Below are 17,407 nucleotides of genomic sequence, written 5' to 3' on the forward strand. Positions count from 1 at the left end.
TTTAGTAAATGACTGAACTGTAAAAATGTAAAAGAAAGTCTAGGGCAGAACTTGACTGGAAGCCAAAGAAAACACGTGTGTGTGCGTGTGCGTGTGTGTGCGCGTGTGTGTGTGCGTGGAGAGAGCCAGAAAGGCACACTATGAAACAGAGAGGAAAAATATATGAAAGCCAACACATTGATACATCCAGGAGCCATACCATGGTGGTGATTTGCACCATTTCACACTCATTTAAAAGGACAGCTGCAGGATGGTGGAGCCAGGGAAGAATATGGAGGCCTTGTCAAGAACAAGGGAGTTTTAAAATAATGCTTTGGCTACACTAACCTCCACTACACAGCTCTCAGTGATGCTGACAAGCTGATGACATTCCAGAGGCTTCGCGTCTGCACCACACACACACACACACTAATAATCCCAAATAACTTCCCTTTCCCAAAGCCTGGAAAATCTGGAATTACACTAAATATTATAAACATGTCATTATGCAACAAAATATGCAAAAGTCGTCTAGAATTACAGCTTTTTCTCAAATCTAACAAAAATGTATGTCACATGCGCCGAATACAACGGGTGTAGACTTAACCGTGAAAATAGTAACAAGAGGAATACAATACACAAGAAAGGAGCTATATTTTCTATTGAACCTTTATTTAACTAGGCAAGTCAGTTAAGAACAAATTCTTATTTTCAATGACTCCCAATCCCGGCCGGATGTGATACAGCCTGGATTCGAACCAGGGACTTGCACTGAGATGCAGTGTCTTAGACCGCTGCCCCACTCGGGAGCCGAGTACGAGTACCAGATCAATGTGGAGATATATACAGGGAGAACCAGATCAATGTGGAGATATTTACAGGGAGTACTAAATCAATGTGGAGATATATACAGGGAGTACCAGATGAATGGTTTGGGTAACCATTAATGAACTATTTAGCAGTGTTATGGCTAGGGGGCAGAAGCTGTCTTGGAGCCTGTTTTCCAGCTGTATTTTATGTGAATTTACTGTACAGATTTCAGAGATTTAATTTCATGCCAAATGCCAGGAGATATGCCCCATTTGGCACCTCAACGTTGTGTTAACTTTGATCTGTTTGATGTTTTTACAAACGGTTTTGTTGATGTGTGGCAACAGCTGGTTGCGCCTATAGCCCTATTCGGTCAGGATTCGTTTTACTGGGGAGGATAGAGACGTACAATTATGTGCACAAGCACAAATCACCACATCCGCCATTTAAGTCCGGTCCAAATATGCCATGTGGGTCATTTTTACAAAGCAGGAGAATAATCATTCCAACCGGGAAAAAACAACAACAGTTTTTCGATTAAATCCAAGGTCCTCTGAATAGAGTCCCACGCGAATCGACATCCCTGTGTATTGAGAGAAATGTCTGCGTTTGTTGCTCGCGGATTGAGCAAGAAAACAAAAACTAAGCCAAATAAATGTATGCTAATAACAAAGTGCTGCTCAAAGCCTACAGAACCGTGAAAAGGTATTTGACCCCTTTCTAATGGGTTTGCACATTTTTGATACTGAATGTTATCAGATCAACCAAAACCTAATATTAGATAAAGGGAACAAATCACAAAATGTACATACTTATTTAATTTATTTCATAAAGTTATGGAAAACCCAATGCCCCTGTGTGAAAAAAGACTGGTTGTGCCACCTTGAGCTGCAACCAAATACTTCCTGTAGTTGTTGATCAAATCTCTCACATTGCTGTGGAGGAATTTTGGCCCACTAACAATGAACTTTTTCACACAATTGGGGAATTGGGTGTTGCGTAACATATATGAATACATTTGTAAACTCAGGTTCCCTTTATCTAATACTAGGTTTTGGTTGAAGATCTGATAACATTCAGTATGAAAAATAGAGAAAATCAGAACGGGGGCGAATACTTTTTCATGGCACCATGTATATACGAAGGGCCAACATGTATCAACTTTCACAGTGAATGCTTTTGTTTCTACGTTTTGCCGACAACTAATTGAACATCGCCAAGTGTGCCAGTAAAAAATTATTGAGCCTATTTATTAATGCAACCCTTGCTGTTTATAAAGCAGCATTACATCGATCTAGACTTTTAGAAATTACAAGTTCACTTTCTGGGGGGGGTGCATTTATGATGTCTTCCACTGTGGATCGATAAAATATCCTAATGATTATGATCCAACTTCCTCAATTCAAATATTATGGCGACCAGTGGCGTGTTTTCATGTATGACAAGGGAAGCCAAGCTTCCCAAAAACATCTTGACATGAAAATTAAAACAAACAAAAAAAATTGAAGGAATTGTCCTTCAATTTGCATGTGGCTGAATGCATCTCACCAGAGAAAGCATCAGAGAGAGCAAAACAGCGCCCCTCTGTCTCTGTATGTGTAGCCCATCTATCTGATGCTGTCTGGTCAAAGAGAGTATGACAATTTGGCGCTCACATAATTTAATTTAATAGCCAGGGAATTCAGCAAGAATTTGGCTCCCCTTGATCATTTTTTAAATAAAAGCGTTGAGCTAAACTGAGTGACAATGAAAAAGTGTGAAGGGAAACCAGTTTGGAATTGGCAATACACCAATCACATTACATCAAAACCAAAACGTCATTGAAATGTAACAAACGTCCTCCGGTGGCTCTCCTAAATTAGCCGTGGACGGAGATAGGGATTTGGACTCGGTGTACCGGCGATTCTGATCCCAACCATAAAAATCACACTGTGCATATGTAGCTAGATATGGTAGGCCAATGTTAACTAGCTGGCTCATCGTTGCACATGAAAGTAAGTTAGGCCTAGGACAACAAACTAAAATAATGTAAACTACTATATGTTAGAGTCATAGATCGTTTTGGCAACATGAAAGAGGACGGTGGTATTGGCGTTCCTCTAAGAGGATGTTATGTTCACAATGCACACATTTTAAGAAAACTGTCTGAAACTGAGTTCGTTTGTCCAATAAGGAATGCTCATTTTGGTTGTCTTGCAAAATGTTTCACTACGATGTGCCCTAATGAACACGACCCAGATGAGCCTCTCGAAGCCATCCTGATGGAAAGGCATTTGTGTTCTCTCCCTCGCTCTCTAATGAGTGTGTTCTCTCCCCCTCTCTCTAATGAGTGTGTTCTCTCCCTCTCTCTCTAATGAGTGTGTTCTCTCCCTAATGAGTGTGTTCTCTCCCTAATGAGTGTGTTCTCTCCCTAATGAGTGTGTTCTCTCCCTAATGAGTGTGTTCTCTCCCTAATGAGTGTGTTCTCTCTCCAATGAGTGTGTTCTCTCTCTAATGAGTGTGTTCTCTCCCTAATGAGTGTGTTCTCTCTCTAATGAGTGTGTTATCTCTCTAATGAGTGTGTTCTCTCCCTAATGAGTGTGTTCTCTCCCTAATGAGTGTGTTCTCTCCCTAATGAGTGTGTTCTCTCCCTAATGAGTGTGTTCTCTCTCTAATGAGTGTGTTCTCTCTCTAATGAGTGTGTTCTCTCCCTAATGAGTGTGTTCTCTCCCTCTCTCCCTAATGAGTGTGTTCTCTCTCTAATGAGTGTGTTCTCTCTCTAATGAGTGTGTTCTCTCCCTCTCTCTAATGAGTGTGTTCTCTCTCTAATGAGTATGTTCTCTCCCTAATGAGTGTGTCCTCTCCCTCTCTCCCTAATGAGTGTGTTCTCTCCCTCTCTCCCTAATGAGTGTGTTCTCTCCCTCTCTCCCTAATGAGTGTGTTCTCTCCCTCTCTCTCTAATGAGTGTGTTCTCTCCCTAATGAGTGTGTTCTCTCCCTAATGAGTGTGTTCTCTCCCTAATGAGTGTGTTCTCTCCCTCTCTCTCTAATGAGTGTGTTCTCTCCCTAATGAGTGTTCTCTCCCTCTCTCTCTAATGAGTGTGTTCTCTCCCTCTCTCTAATGAGTGTGTTCTCTCCCTAATTTGTGTGTTCTCTCCCTCTCCCTAATGAGTGTGTTCTCTCTCTAATGAGTGTGTTCTCTCCCTAATGAGTGTATTCTCTCCCTAATGAGTGTATTCTCTCCCTAATGAGTGTATTCTCTCCCTAATGAGTGTGCACACTAAGTAGCAGTAGAATGTGGTAGTGTACTACGTAGTGTATACCTTAGTGCAGACCAGGTGTTGAGGTCAGGGTCACTCGACTGGAGCAGGAGGGTTCTCTGTTTCTCATCCAGGGCTCGGCTCAGCCACCACCTCCCCTTTGAATAAGAATGATATATTGAAATGGAATTGAACCCATCCCTGAATAAGACACATAATAGAGAAAGCTGTAGTAAGTGGTCGCCTAGTGGTTGCCTAGTGGTCGCCTCAGGAACAGCCAACATGCTTACTACACCTGATTTCTATAAGCAGTATGCTTAGAAATATGTTTCAGCCATAAACACATTGACAATTGTTGATTTAAAGACAAAACAAACTGTCAGACATAATATTTACACTACCACCAGTTATCCAAAATAACTGATTCCAGTCTGAGAAACGGTCCTGAGACAGTAGTATAGAATATACTGTTGTGTTATGTTGTGGTTTTCAGACCCCTTGACTTTTTCCACATTATTCTAAAATGTATTAAATTTGTCCCCCCCCCCCCCCCCCCCCCCCCCCCCCCCCCCCCAATCTGAACACAATACCCCATAATGACAAAGCAAAAGCTGAAATGTCAAGTTTACTTAAGTATTCAGACCCTTTACTCAGTACTTTGTTGAAGCATCTTTGGCAGCGATTACAGCCTCGAGTCTTCTTGTGTTTGACGCTACAACCTTGGCACACCTGTATCTGGGGAGTTTGTCCCATTCCTCTCTGCAGATCCTCTCAAGCTCTGTCAGGTTGGATGGGGAGCGTCACTACCCAGCTATTTTCAGGTCTCTCCAGAGATGTTCGATCGGATTCAAGTCCGGGCTCTGGCTGGGCCACTCAAGAACATTCAGAGACTTGTCCCAAAGCCACTCCTGCGTTGTCTTGGCTGTGTGCTTAGGGTCATTGTCCTGGTGGAAGGTGAACCATGGCCCCAGTCCGAGATCCTGAGCAGGTTTTCATCAAGGATCTCTGTACTTTACTCCATTCTTTCCCTCGATCCTGACTAGTCTCCCAGTCCCTGCCGCTGAAAAACATCCCCACAGTATGATGCTGCCACCACCATGCTTCACCATAGAGATGGTGCCAGGTTTCCTCCAGATGTGACGCTTGGCAGTCAGGCCAAAGAGTTCAATCTTGCTTTCCTTTGGTGCCTTTTAGCAAACTCCAAGCGGGCTGTCATGTGCCTTTTACTGAGGAGTGGCTGCCGTCTGGCCTCTCTTCCATAAAGGCCTGATTGGTGGAATGCTGCAGAGATGGTTGCCCTTCTGGAAGGTTCTCCCATCACAGAGGACCTCTAGAGCTCTGTTAGAGTGACCATCGGGTTCTTGGTCACCTCCCTGACCAAGGCCCTTCTCCCCCGATTGCTCAGTTTGGCAGGGCTGTCAGCTCTAGGAAGAGTCTTGGTGGTTCCAAACTTATTCTATTTAAAAAAATATGGAGGCCACTGTGTTCTTGGGGACCTTCAATGTTGTAGACCTTTTTTGGTACCCTTCCCCAGATTTGTGCCTCGATACAATCCTGTCTCAGAGCTCTACGGACAATTCCTTCGACCTCACGGCTTGGTTTTTGCTCTGACATGCACTGTCAACTGTGGGAACTTTATAAAGACAGGTGTGTGCCTTTCCAAATCATGTCCAATCAATTGAATTTACCACAGCTGGACTCCAATCAAGTTGTAGAAACATCTCAAGGATGATCAATGGAAACAGGATGCACCTGAGCTCAATTTAGAGTCTCATAGCAAAGGGTCATCAGTCACGTAAATAAGGTATCTGTTTTTTTATTTGCAAAAATGTCTAAAAACCTGTTTTCACTGTCAAATGGGGTATTGTGTGTAGATTGAGAGAAAAATATGTTTTAATCCATTTTGGAATAAGGCTGTAATGTAACAAAATATGGAAAAGGGGAAGGGATCTGAATACTTTCCGAATGCACTGTATGTAGTGTTATGTTGTAATATATTATGGTTGTGATATATGTTGTGTTGTTGTGATATGTTATGTCGTACCTTGGGGGTGATTTTACAGAGGACACAGAACTTGCTAGTGCCGGTGGCTTCCTTCAGGTATTCCTCAATCACCAGCTCCCGTGCCAGGGCTTTCCAGCAGGGCTCAGAGACACTCTTCCCAGCTCCAAACAGAGGGTGGCACCGGTACTTCTCAGGAACCCTTTGAGAGTACTGGAAGAAGAAGAACAAGGTCAAGTTCATTAGGCACCTAGTAGACTAACGGAAACAGAGTGGGACAACCTGGACACAATACTTTTCATTTTTCTGTTTTGTTCCAGTATGCCCTAATGAACATGACCCAGCCCAAAACTCTCAAACTCACTGATCCACGGAGGAACAGGATGGGGGCTGAGGAGCCGAATCGCTCCCCCATAGCACTGACGGCTCCCATCAGCTGGAATGCCAACACACCGTAATCCTGACGCCCACCGTCCACTGTGTCATTTACACCGACTCTGTTCACCGCCCTGAAAACACACACATTCCCAATGGATGATCTTAAACAGGGCTGCCCAACCCTCTTCCTGGAGATCTACTGTCCTGTAGGTTTTCAGTCCAACACTAATTTAGCATATCTGATTCAGCTAGTTAAGGTCTTGTTGAGCAGCTAATTAGTAGAATCAGGTGTGTTAAATTAGGGTTGGACTGAAATCCCACAGGACAGTAGATCTCCGGGAAGAGGGTTGGAGTGAAAACCCACAGGACAGTAGATCTCCGGGAAGAGGGTTGGAGTGAAAACCCACAGGACAGTAGATCTCCAGGAAGAGGGTTGGAGTGAAAACCCACAGGACAGTAGATCTCCGGGAAGAGGGTTGGAGTGAAAACCCACAGGACAGTAGATCTCCAGGAAGAGGGTTGGAGTGAAAACCCACAGGACAGTAGATCTCCGGGAAGAGGGTTGGAGTGAAAACCCACAGGACAGTAGATCTCCGGGAAGAGGGTTGGAGTGAAAACCCACAGGACAGTAGATCTCCAGGAAGAGGGTTGGAGTGAAAACCTACAGGACAGTAGATCTCCAGGAAGAGGGTTGGAGTGAAAACCTACAGGACAGTAGATCTCCAGGAAGAGGGTTGGAGTGAAAACCTACAGGACAATAGATCTCCAGGAAGAGGGTTGGAGTGAAAACCTACAGGACAGTAGATCTCCAGGAAAAGGATTGGGCAGCCCTGGTCTAAAAGAACCCAAAGATGGTGGAAACAGAACACAGTAGACAGTGCATGTCATGTGAAGCTAAAATAACACGTGGATGTTATTTTACATAGAACAGAATAGAACAAAACACCCACCCAGATCGGCAGTTGTCACAGCACTGGTCAGTTCCCATGATGCCCGAGGTCACCTTTCGAAGCTGTTTGTCTTCAAAGTGGGAGAGGATCAGCCTAAAGAGAAATGAAATGTGAAGCAATACTTTGAATACAGGTAGCTATTGACACAATATACTATATGTACCTAAAACATGTGTCACTCATTACGGAACAAGACTGAGCAGGAACAAGACTGAGCAGGAACAAGACTGAGCAGGAACAAGACTGAGCAGGAACAAGACTGAGCAGGAACAAGACTGAGCAGGAACAAGACTGAGCAGGAACAAGACTGAGCAGGAACAATACTTACTTCCTTCTGCACTTGGATGAGTTGAGATACAAGTCCATTTTGCCCATCATTTTGAGCTTGTAGCCCCGGAATTTGTTGTTTGCTACCTGGTTGATGAGAAACCTGTATAGAACAACAACAAAAGACTCAGTTCAGGTCTGGGTTTCACTAATCTGAACTCTGAAGGCTTCATGCCAAGACAGTATTATTTATTTATTATAACTGTCTTGTCTACCATTTATGAACTTATATATATATATATATTTTTTTTTACATTCTCATAACATAATCACAAAAAAGAGTGACCTGTTTAATTTTAGATCTGCTGGTGCCCACAGGACGTGGCAGGCACTTGGAAGTCCGTCTCTCCCAGCACGTCCAATCTCCTGGTAGTAAGATTCCATCTCCTTAGGGGCTCCATAATGGATCACCTTCCTGATGTCGGCCTTATTGATCCCCATTCCAAAAGCAACTGTAGCCACAATACACTGAAAACAATTAACAAAAACATATAAGTATGCTTGCATACAGAGGTGGACAATGTTTTAATGTGTTTTCGTGCCTGTATAGAATTTGCAAAGAACCACAAACTGATTTATATTTGGAAAGAAGAGACTAATTAAACTAAATGTGGAATATATTTTGCTACTATCAATCTCTACACAGTATAGCAATACATCTAACCCACCTGGATTTCATTTTAAATATATTTTGTTTCTTAAAGATTTAAAAGCACACCTGGATTTCGTCCCTCATGAAGCGATGCTGGGTCTCCCTCCTCTGCTTGATGCCCAGACCAGCATGGTATACACCACACGTGACACCCAGCGAGGTCAGGGTGGAAGTCACACGCTCAGCCTCTTTCCTCGAGGGGCAGTACACAATAGAGGACCCTTCAAACTCATAATCCCCCCTGAAATAGCCGACAGCAAATGAGACACAAAAAAAAAGCAATTTTGATCTAATTGGTCGAAGCGTTGTGGGAGGATTGTGCCGAGTATCATCTACCGAATACATTTTTATATCCTGCATCTGCTCAAAGACATTCGATGTCATCTTTTCCTATACAAATAAAACATGGATATTAATATCATTACTATGATAAAAGCTGGCTCCATATTCACCAATATTCCCAAAAGCATTTATACATGACATATACTGTATTAAAAACCAACATCATATAACTAGGTCTACTGAAATATTTTATTAACCTTCATTCAGTATATGGACCTAAATATATGTTGACCTATAAGCAATTAATATATAGGCCTACCGAGTGGTCTTCTTCAGGAAGCCATTCAGGTCCTGAAACACGCCCCCAGACTTGCGTTTGACGTCCAGGTAGAGGTTGGGCCGGTCGAAGGAGGTGCAGGTGACGATGGGTTGCTCCAGGTTCAGACTCTTCACTATGTCCTCCCTGATGGATGGGCTTGCAGTGGCAGTCAGCGCCACGATGGGAACCTGAACACGGAACACAGTCAATGGGAACCTGAACACGGAACACAGTCAATGGGAACCTGAACACGGAACACAGTCAATGGGAACCTGAACACGGAACACAGTCAATGGGAACCTGAACACAGTCAATGGGAACCTGAACACGGAACACAGTCAATGGGAACCTGAACACGCAACACAGTCAATGGGAACCTGAACACGCAACACAGTCAATGGGAACCTGAACACGGAACACAGTCAATGGGAAACTGAACACGCAACACAGTCAATGGGAACCTGAACACGCAACACAGTCAATGGGAACCTGAACACGCAACACAGTCAATGGGAACCTGAAACACAGTCAATGGGAACCTGAACACGGAACACAGTCAATGGGAACCTGAACACGGAACACAGTCAATGGGAAACTGAACACGCAACAAACACAGTCATTCACAATCCTGGTAAAACTTCACTGGACACCATCGTAAGTCCTGCACATAAGAAGGATGTCAGCGTTTGCCAACTGTCCATGATACATAGAATTATGTAGCTGACCTGTTATGCAACATCTGTTATGTCCTCATTATGACATGACTACATAAGAATTATGACGGAGGATCTAATTGATAATATATTGTTTAAGATGATGGCGGTCTGATAGAATAGAATAAAACTTTATTGTCCATTCAGGATGGACATTTTTCTTTGGCATCACCAAATGATGTATGCAATGAGAGACTAATATTCTTACGTTAGGTAGACTTCTTTTCAGGTTTCCCAGACTCCTGTATGCACCTCTGAAGTCATGGCCCCACTCAGAGATACAATGAGCCTCATCCACCGCTATCAAAGAGATTCCTGCAGGACAAGCACAGCAGAATGCAGAGATAACTCAGCCCAAAATAGTTATTTTTCCCCAAAACATAAAGATCATCTTTAGAGTTAAATTATTGTTTGTCCATTGCCTACCAATGAACTTAAGATAATCTTTGTTCTAAAGATGTTTTTGGGAAACAGTTCCTACACCAACTATATTCTCACTGTTAAATGTATAAAAAGACAATGGGATATATCTGTATAAATGTATATGGAGATATATTTAAAAGAAAGTCATGAATTGGGACCTAGAGTTCACTCACCTATACTTCTATCAAGCTGTTCGAGTAGAGATACATTGCCTGAGCAGTATTCTGGGGTCATGTATACAACTCTGTATTGCCCCCTAAAGACAGAATAAGGTCATGTTATTTTCTGCCTAGTTGGTACATAAGCAGGCTTTACTTATAACAGGGGTGCAAAACTCAGGCTTTCCAGTTCCACAGTCCTGCTAGATGTTGTTTAGTCTTAAAGTAACACTATGCAGAAATCACACCGCTATTTCCTGGTTGCTAAAACTAAGTTTGCCTCATTTCAGTTTGTGACAAAATAAGATAGTCTATACTATCATTGTACCGTCCAAACCACTGAAATATATTTAATAACCAAACATATGGTTGTTTCAGCTGGTGTACAAAAAGAGGCAAAAACAAAACTTAAGAACTGGAAGCATAGAAATAGTGCACCTAGAACATATCTTACAACCTTACCTTACAACATCTTACATTTGCTTTCAAGTAGAATGATAGATCTATAACTTACATTTCTATGTGAATTTGAGTCACCCAAGAAGTTACATATTGCCACTTTAATTGATCAATTTTACAGTCCATACAGCTAGTAAACTCGGTACATTGTGTGCCTGGGAGCTGACTTATGACATTGGTAGCCTGGTCCCAGATCTGTTTGCTCTGGCCAACTTCATTGCTCATTGTCACTGGCATGACAAGGAGTTGACATGATAGCACAAACAGACCAGCACTCAGGCTACAATGCCCCTTGACTGTAAAAAGTGTAAATGAGTATATTACACATCATGACAGAACAGAGGAGAGGGTGCAAGTAAACGTCCCTTTAGGCACGTATCACATGATTTATTTTTTTTTGAAAAGGAGCTTACTGTTTCAAGCCGGCTAAAACATTTTTGGTCTGAGCAGAGCCAAGAAAACAAGCTGGAATGTTGGACATTCTGGAAAATAAATAGAAAATGTTACGTTGTTGCAGGGGAACATCACCATGATCCCACCTGGAAAGGGTTCAGCTTGTGGAACGTTGCAGATAGAAATATCATGAACAGAGCCAACATGGTTCCTTATTCTACATGTTAGAGGGGTGTTTGTTCTACATGCTGTTTTTCTATCTGCACGTTGCACAACATTATGTTCTGCTGAACGCAACCCCTGGCTGACTAGGTGTCACCTATAAACCAAAACGACATGTTGTTTCACTCAGAAGAATATCAACATGGATGAGCTCTAATGCTTACCAGATACTTCTATTCCTGCAAAAACATGTCATTTTCACATTATTCAATATATATGGGGAAAAACAAGCAATCAAACTCATGTGATTATTTCTATTAATGGCGTATGACAATCAAAATATGTTAAAAGTAGAAGATGACATTGGTAGGTATGGTATTATTAAAAGGTTACTGGTGCTAAAATGATGCTACTCACTCGAGCTGGAGCACTTGGTCCTCCATGAGAGCGATGAGAGGACAGATAACAATGCTGACGCCAACACAGTACACTGGGGGAAACTGGAAGCACAGGCTTTTCCCATACCCTTCAGGGAGACATAGACATAGACTTCAGTTTAGCTAGTAGAATACCAATGGCTGACATCCTCATTGATTTTACATCACGTTGCATATCTCACCTACTAACCCAAGATGTTCCATTACAGAAAATGGTTAGTTGAATAAGTGATAGCATATTTTCCTAAACTATACTGTGATGACCCTCCCACTCTGTCTACAGAATTTCTTTCTCTTTGCTCTTGTTTTCCTTAATATGAAGTTGGTAGGCGGAGCCGGGAGGGTCGTCAGCGAAACACACCCAAGCCCAGGTGTGTCCTGGGGATAAATACACCTTTCCCCCCCATTCATTGAGGAGACTCTCTCCATGCAAACACAATGTATGTTGGTTTGGTTGTGGCATTTTGTGGTTTGTTTATTTTGGCTCCATATTATTACCATCTTTGCACGCAACTACACACCATTGTTAATTCAAATATAGTTTACTTTAGTTAAGAAATATATTTTTTTGTTATCCCTTGATCTCTGCGTTGTCTCCCTTTCTGTTACGAGCCGGTTCGTGACTATACTCATTCAGCCTGTTTCTGTCACATACTAATTAAAGGATGTTGTCATCTGTAACTATAATTCAAAAAGTCACTCGCACATCTGAGCTATCTTTTTTGCAGGTGCACAGTAGCAGTTGAATAAAATGATTAAAACTAAGAAACACTGTTCTTTATTAAGCTTTACGGATCGACCACACAACCTTCCTCAGAGCTTTTGTGAGTTTTTTGTGTGACTCTAACTACAAATGTATTTGTAGTACCCTTGAATATCCCGCAGCAGAACTAACTTACACTACTTGTCATACAGGTCTGATTAAATCATGTGCATTGAGGAATGTGCATAGAGATTTCAGAGTCATAAAGAAACCATCCACTAGGTGGCAGTGCAATAGCGGTAGTATAAGTGCAAATACATCAGATTTGAACAAAAGGATGAAAGCCCAATCATTTTTTATTTTTTATGTACATCGTCGGGGAATATTCATTTACGAACTAAACTTTATTATTGGAACTATACGATGCCATCCATATGGATGCTCATATTACCGTGATGACCTAGTCAATCATAATTAACTTAACACGATGGCGAGTGGGGGGGGGGGGGTGGAACTTACCTGTTGCCATGACAACAAGGTTATCTCGCCTCTCCTTCAGAACAGAGTGAATTACTTTCCATTGTACTCTGAAACAGAGGGGATTTGTCTTTCATGAACAAATGACAGAAAGGAGAAATTATAATATGAACATATGGGGGGGGGGGGTGACTTACGGCTTGAAGCGACTATGTCCAAAATACATCTTTAGACATTTGATTTGTTCAGGGAGTGGCTCTGGAAGAGATGGATCTGCATGTGGAGAGCGGGAAAGAGGCCTCAATAGACTGACACAGAAATACACTCACATCTGCCTGAGTACATTTGACACTGGAGGTTAACATCTGCCCAAGTACACAAAGCTGGAGATCCTAAACTGCTATTCTAAAACCCTGCTGTTGGCAACGAGCCAAACTCCTAGAGGGAATTGGATTAATAAGTAGTTTGTGGTATATAGCCAATATGCCACGGCTAAGGGCTGTGTCCAGGCACTCCGCGTTGCGTCGTACGTAAGAACAGTCCTTAGCCGTGGTATATTGGCCATATACCACACCCGGTTGGGCCTTATTGCTTAAATCTATCTTGACGTGTGATTTTGAATAGGTTTCTGTGTTGGTATTGATTTTTAACAGAGTAGAGCATGATTTAATTATAATGCTGGCTATATAGGTCATGGGATTCGTGTAAAGGCTCACCACTTTTACCACTGCCTACAGCAGAAAATGATAGCTATTATTAGCTCCTTTGATTAAAATGTACCATCACTCTACTTCAATCAACACACAGTAGACTGAGAGCATCCTCCTTTTACACACAATACATTCTAATAAGGCTGTCTATTTGTCAGTCAGTCCATTAGTATTTCTCCACAACAATCTTTGAAACCTAAAACAGCTAAGAAATAGCTCCATCAGTACCAAATTCTTCTTCTTCCTCCAGCTCCTCTATGTCATCCTCCTCATTGCCAGGGCCAGAGGGCATTTCCTCAGGTTGGGGTTGTTTCTGTTGAGTCAACCTCTCCACTTCCTCCACACACTGAGGTGAGAAACATCCCAAACCACATCATCACACAAGGCACTGGTTCTTAACCAATAGCAGACCTGGGGCAAATGCTTATGTCACATATACTTTTGTACACTTGAAAATATAATACGTACTTGATTTAGTTTGGAGCTCGTACTTTCGGGACTAATCTATTGTCAGGTAGTTATTGTAAAATATAATATGTTCAATAACTTACCTAGTTAAATTCAAGCAGAACAGAAATACATCCATTGGTTCAATTGTACAAGGCAAACAAAAAACCAAGCTAACAAACTCATGGGTTTGACATATTTTATAAAAAAATCAGGCTAAGAAACTCATGGGTTTGACATATTTGATAAAAAAATCAGGCTAAGAAACTCACGGTTTTGACATATTTTATACAAATCAAACTAATAAACTCACATTTTTGATATATTTTGACCCAGGCCTGCTATAAGAAGGTTAATGAGAGAAATCCACACCTCAGATGTGCTTGAATGTGTAAAACTGGCTTATTGAGAATGGGCATACTGACTGATGAGAGAGAGGTTTGGATAACATCTGTAAGGATAATGTATCGTAAGAGGGGAAATCCATCGTTCTCTCTGACATCTAGACTATTACCTGTAGCATCTCGCTCTCCAGCTCCACTTCGTACAAAAGGTCTGCAGAGTCATCCAGTGCATTTTTCTCCTTCAATAGAAAAGAGAAAAGAGCAAAGCATTAAGAACCTAATATGGTGGGTGAAGTTGATTGGTGAAGATTCATTATCTTCACCAATCAACTTCAGGTCTGAGGTCTACTGTAGCTCAATTGTTAGAGCAAGGCTCTTGCAACTTGTGCCGGGACGACACCAGTATCACCATACTCCTTAGTATCGTGGCAAGGAAACAAAACACGAAGCGGATGCAACTTCTTTAGGAAAACAGTCCTGACGTTGGAAACAAACATCATTGTGTTGTCATCCTGTCCAATTTATTTCCCAAGCTATAGCACACAATATTTTACATACAGCAGGTTTTTAAAGGACCAAAAGAGTTTGGTCTACTTGTTTGTAGTGTTGCTATGGAAGAAATATTGCGATACTTGTATCGCCACAGCCCTACTTACAACGGCAGGATAGTGGGTTTGATTCCCGGCACCACCCGTACGTAAAATGTATGCAAGAATGACTAAGTCGCTTTGGATAAAAGCACCTGCTAAATATATTATTATATGTGACTGCTCAGCTCGATCTTATGTAGCAACATTTGAAATTGTGTTTTTTTCACATTGGATAAAAGTAGAGACTCAGAGCTAGAAAATGGTATATCACACACTAGAGTTGAACAACAGGAAAGTAATCCTGCTTTGAAAGTTGATAAACTTGTAACCTCACTTTTGAGAAAATGGCCCTTGAATGTTTTTTTGTTTTCTTGTTTTGCTAAGTCAAAAACTAAAACATGCACCACTTGGGGTCCAGAGGACTGAGTTTGGGAAACCCTGGTCGACACTCATGCAGCATAGTTCACACACTCTTAACCTCTGGTCGACACTCATTCAGCATAGTTCACACACCCTTAACCCCTGGTCGACACTCATTCAGTATAGTTCACACACTCTTAACCCCTGGTCTACACTCATTCAGCATAGTTCAAACACTCTTAAACCCTGGTCGACACTCATTCAGTATAGTTCACACACTCTTAACCCCTGGTCTACACTCATTCAGTATAGTTCACACACTCTTAACCCCTGGTCTACACTCATTCAGCATAGTTCACACACTCTTAAACCCTGGTCTACACTCATTCAGTATAGTTCACACACTCTTAACCCCTGGTCTACACTCATTCAGTATAGTTCACACACTCTTAACCCCTGGTCTACACTCATTCAGCATAGTTCACACACTCTTAAACCCTGGTCTACACTCATTCAGCATAGTTTACACTCTATTAAACCCTGGTCTACACTCATTCAGCATAGTTCACACACTCTTAAACCCTGGTCTACACTCATTCAGCATAGTTCACACACTCTTAAACCCTGGTCTACACTCATTCAGCATAGTTCACACACTCTTAAACCCTGGTCTACACTCATTCAGCATAGTTCACACTCTTAAACCCTGGTCTACACTCATTCAGTATAGTTCACACACTCAAACCCTGGTCTACCCTCATTCAGTATAGTTCACACACTCAAACCCTGGTCTACACTCATTCAGTATTGTTCACACACTCAAACCCTGGTCTACACTCATTCATCATAGTTCACACACTCTTAAACCCATCACTTTAAGGATTCACGTGTGAGGGCATGTACTAAACAACCAAAGATTAAGACTAAAGGCTGGTTTATATTACGGGTGTATTCGTAAATTCAATCTGGAGTGCCAGAGTGCGCCCTGGGCACTAGTAAACTCAGAGAGTTGGTAGCTACTTCAAGACACATGAGAGAACAGCTCACTCTGACCATTTTACTCGCCATAGCCAAGCTGGTTAGGATGTTTTTATGTCATCCATAGTGTTGGTGACTAACTGTGCTGCTGGCAACAATTTATTTACGTTTTTCCCCCTGACGTTTACTGACACCGGCCATATTATGATATGCAGACTTAAGACATTCTATTGAAACCAGTGACACAAATACTACCAGTTGTTCAAACTTCCATCCCTATTGAATAAGGGCTAAATATATTAGTTGTTCTAGCCCACACCAGTGGAACAATAAATGGCTGCCAACAAACTTTTACGACATTTGCATGAAGGTGGCATAATGCAAAATGAACAGAGGTCAACAAAGGACTCTCTATCCTTAGCTTGTTTCCTAAACAATGACTTCTAATGTAGAATCCTCCACATTAAAACAAATGGATATGGCCTGGTTCCAGATCTGTTAGTCCCGTCTTATTGGTTATTGGCGTGACCATGACCATAGAAATTAGCATTACAGCACAAACAGGTCTGGGATCAGGCTAAATAGATTTGCTCTTCACCTGGAACTCCAAAGTGGACTGCTCCTCCAGATCCTCCTGCTTAGCTTGCCTCTCCAGCATTTGAAGCTCATACTCTGAGATATCCAGGGACATGATGCAGTCTCCTTGATAGTCTATGGGTTTGCTGGCCTCTTCCATGGGTTCAGGAACCTTAAAGAGATCTATGTTAGAGTGATTGAGGTCCTCATCTTCTCTGGGTGAGCCTTGATCCATCTGTGTTCCATTGGTTGTGTCTGTTCCGTCAGGACTGAGGGGCTTGTTCTCTGGGAGGTCGTGAGACAAAGGTTCTGGATCTATGGTAGAAGCTGAGGTATTGTTCTTTGACAGCAAATCTCTCAGAGCAGTGAGACTAACATACAGGTCCTCCACTAGCGTTGCAACGCTACAATGACAAAAGAAAATAAATAAATACATACATTTGAGACTGGTTACATTTCTGACCTTGTCTGTACTGTACTTATGAATCAGACAAAAAAGTGAACAACAATCTTGATGTTGGAATAGTAATGTCTGTATAC

The 17,407-nt window shown here is 42.0% G+C and overlaps 1 protein-coding gene across 3 annotated transcripts in view; it reads right to left on the minus strand.

Moving 5' to 3' along the window:
• The window catches only part of wrn (WRN RecQ like helicase), a 35,954-nt gene that overhangs the window by 14,011 nt on the left and 4,536 nt on the right, over positions 1-17,407 (minus strand). For all 3 annotated transcript variants that reach the window (XM_036976766.1, XM_036976765.1, XM_036976764.1), the window contains exons 9-25: positions 16,890-17,271; positions 14,534-14,602; positions 13,801-13,918; positions 13,060-13,135; positions 12,905-12,972; positions 11,663-11,771; positions 11,104-11,172; positions 10,247-10,329; positions 9,859-9,965; positions 8,938-9,125; positions 8,403-8,577; positions 7,971-8,152; positions 7,686-7,787; positions 7,358-7,450; positions 6,394-6,538; positions 6,072-6,242; positions 4,091-4,185 (exon numbers count right to left, since the gene is read on the minus strand). In XM_036976766.1, coding sequence (XP_036832661.1) covers positions 4,091-4,185; positions 6,072-6,242; positions 6,394-6,538; positions 7,358-7,450; positions 7,686-7,787; positions 7,971-8,152; positions 8,403-8,577; positions 8,938-9,125; positions 9,859-9,965; positions 10,247-10,329; positions 11,104-11,172; positions 11,663-11,771; positions 12,905-12,972; positions 13,060-13,135; positions 13,801-13,918; positions 14,534-14,602; positions 16,890-17,271 — 2,232 coding nt within the window. The remainder of the gene's footprint in view (positions 1-4,090; positions 4,186-6,071; positions 6,243-6,393; positions 6,539-7,357; positions 7,451-7,685; positions 7,788-7,970; positions 8,153-8,402; positions 8,578-8,937; positions 9,126-9,858; positions 9,966-10,246; positions 10,330-11,103; positions 11,173-11,662; positions 11,772-12,904; positions 12,973-13,059; positions 13,136-13,800; positions 13,919-14,533; positions 14,603-16,889; positions 17,272-17,407) is intronic.

The sequence above is a fragment of the Oncorhynchus mykiss genome, chromosome 5 (genome assembly GCF_013265735.2).
Source record: "Oncorhynchus mykiss isolate Arlee chromosome 5, USDA_OmykA_1.1, whole genome shotgun sequence".
Lineage (NCBI taxonomy): Eukaryota > Metazoa > Chordata > Actinopteri > Salmoniformes > Salmonidae > Oncorhynchus > Oncorhynchus mykiss.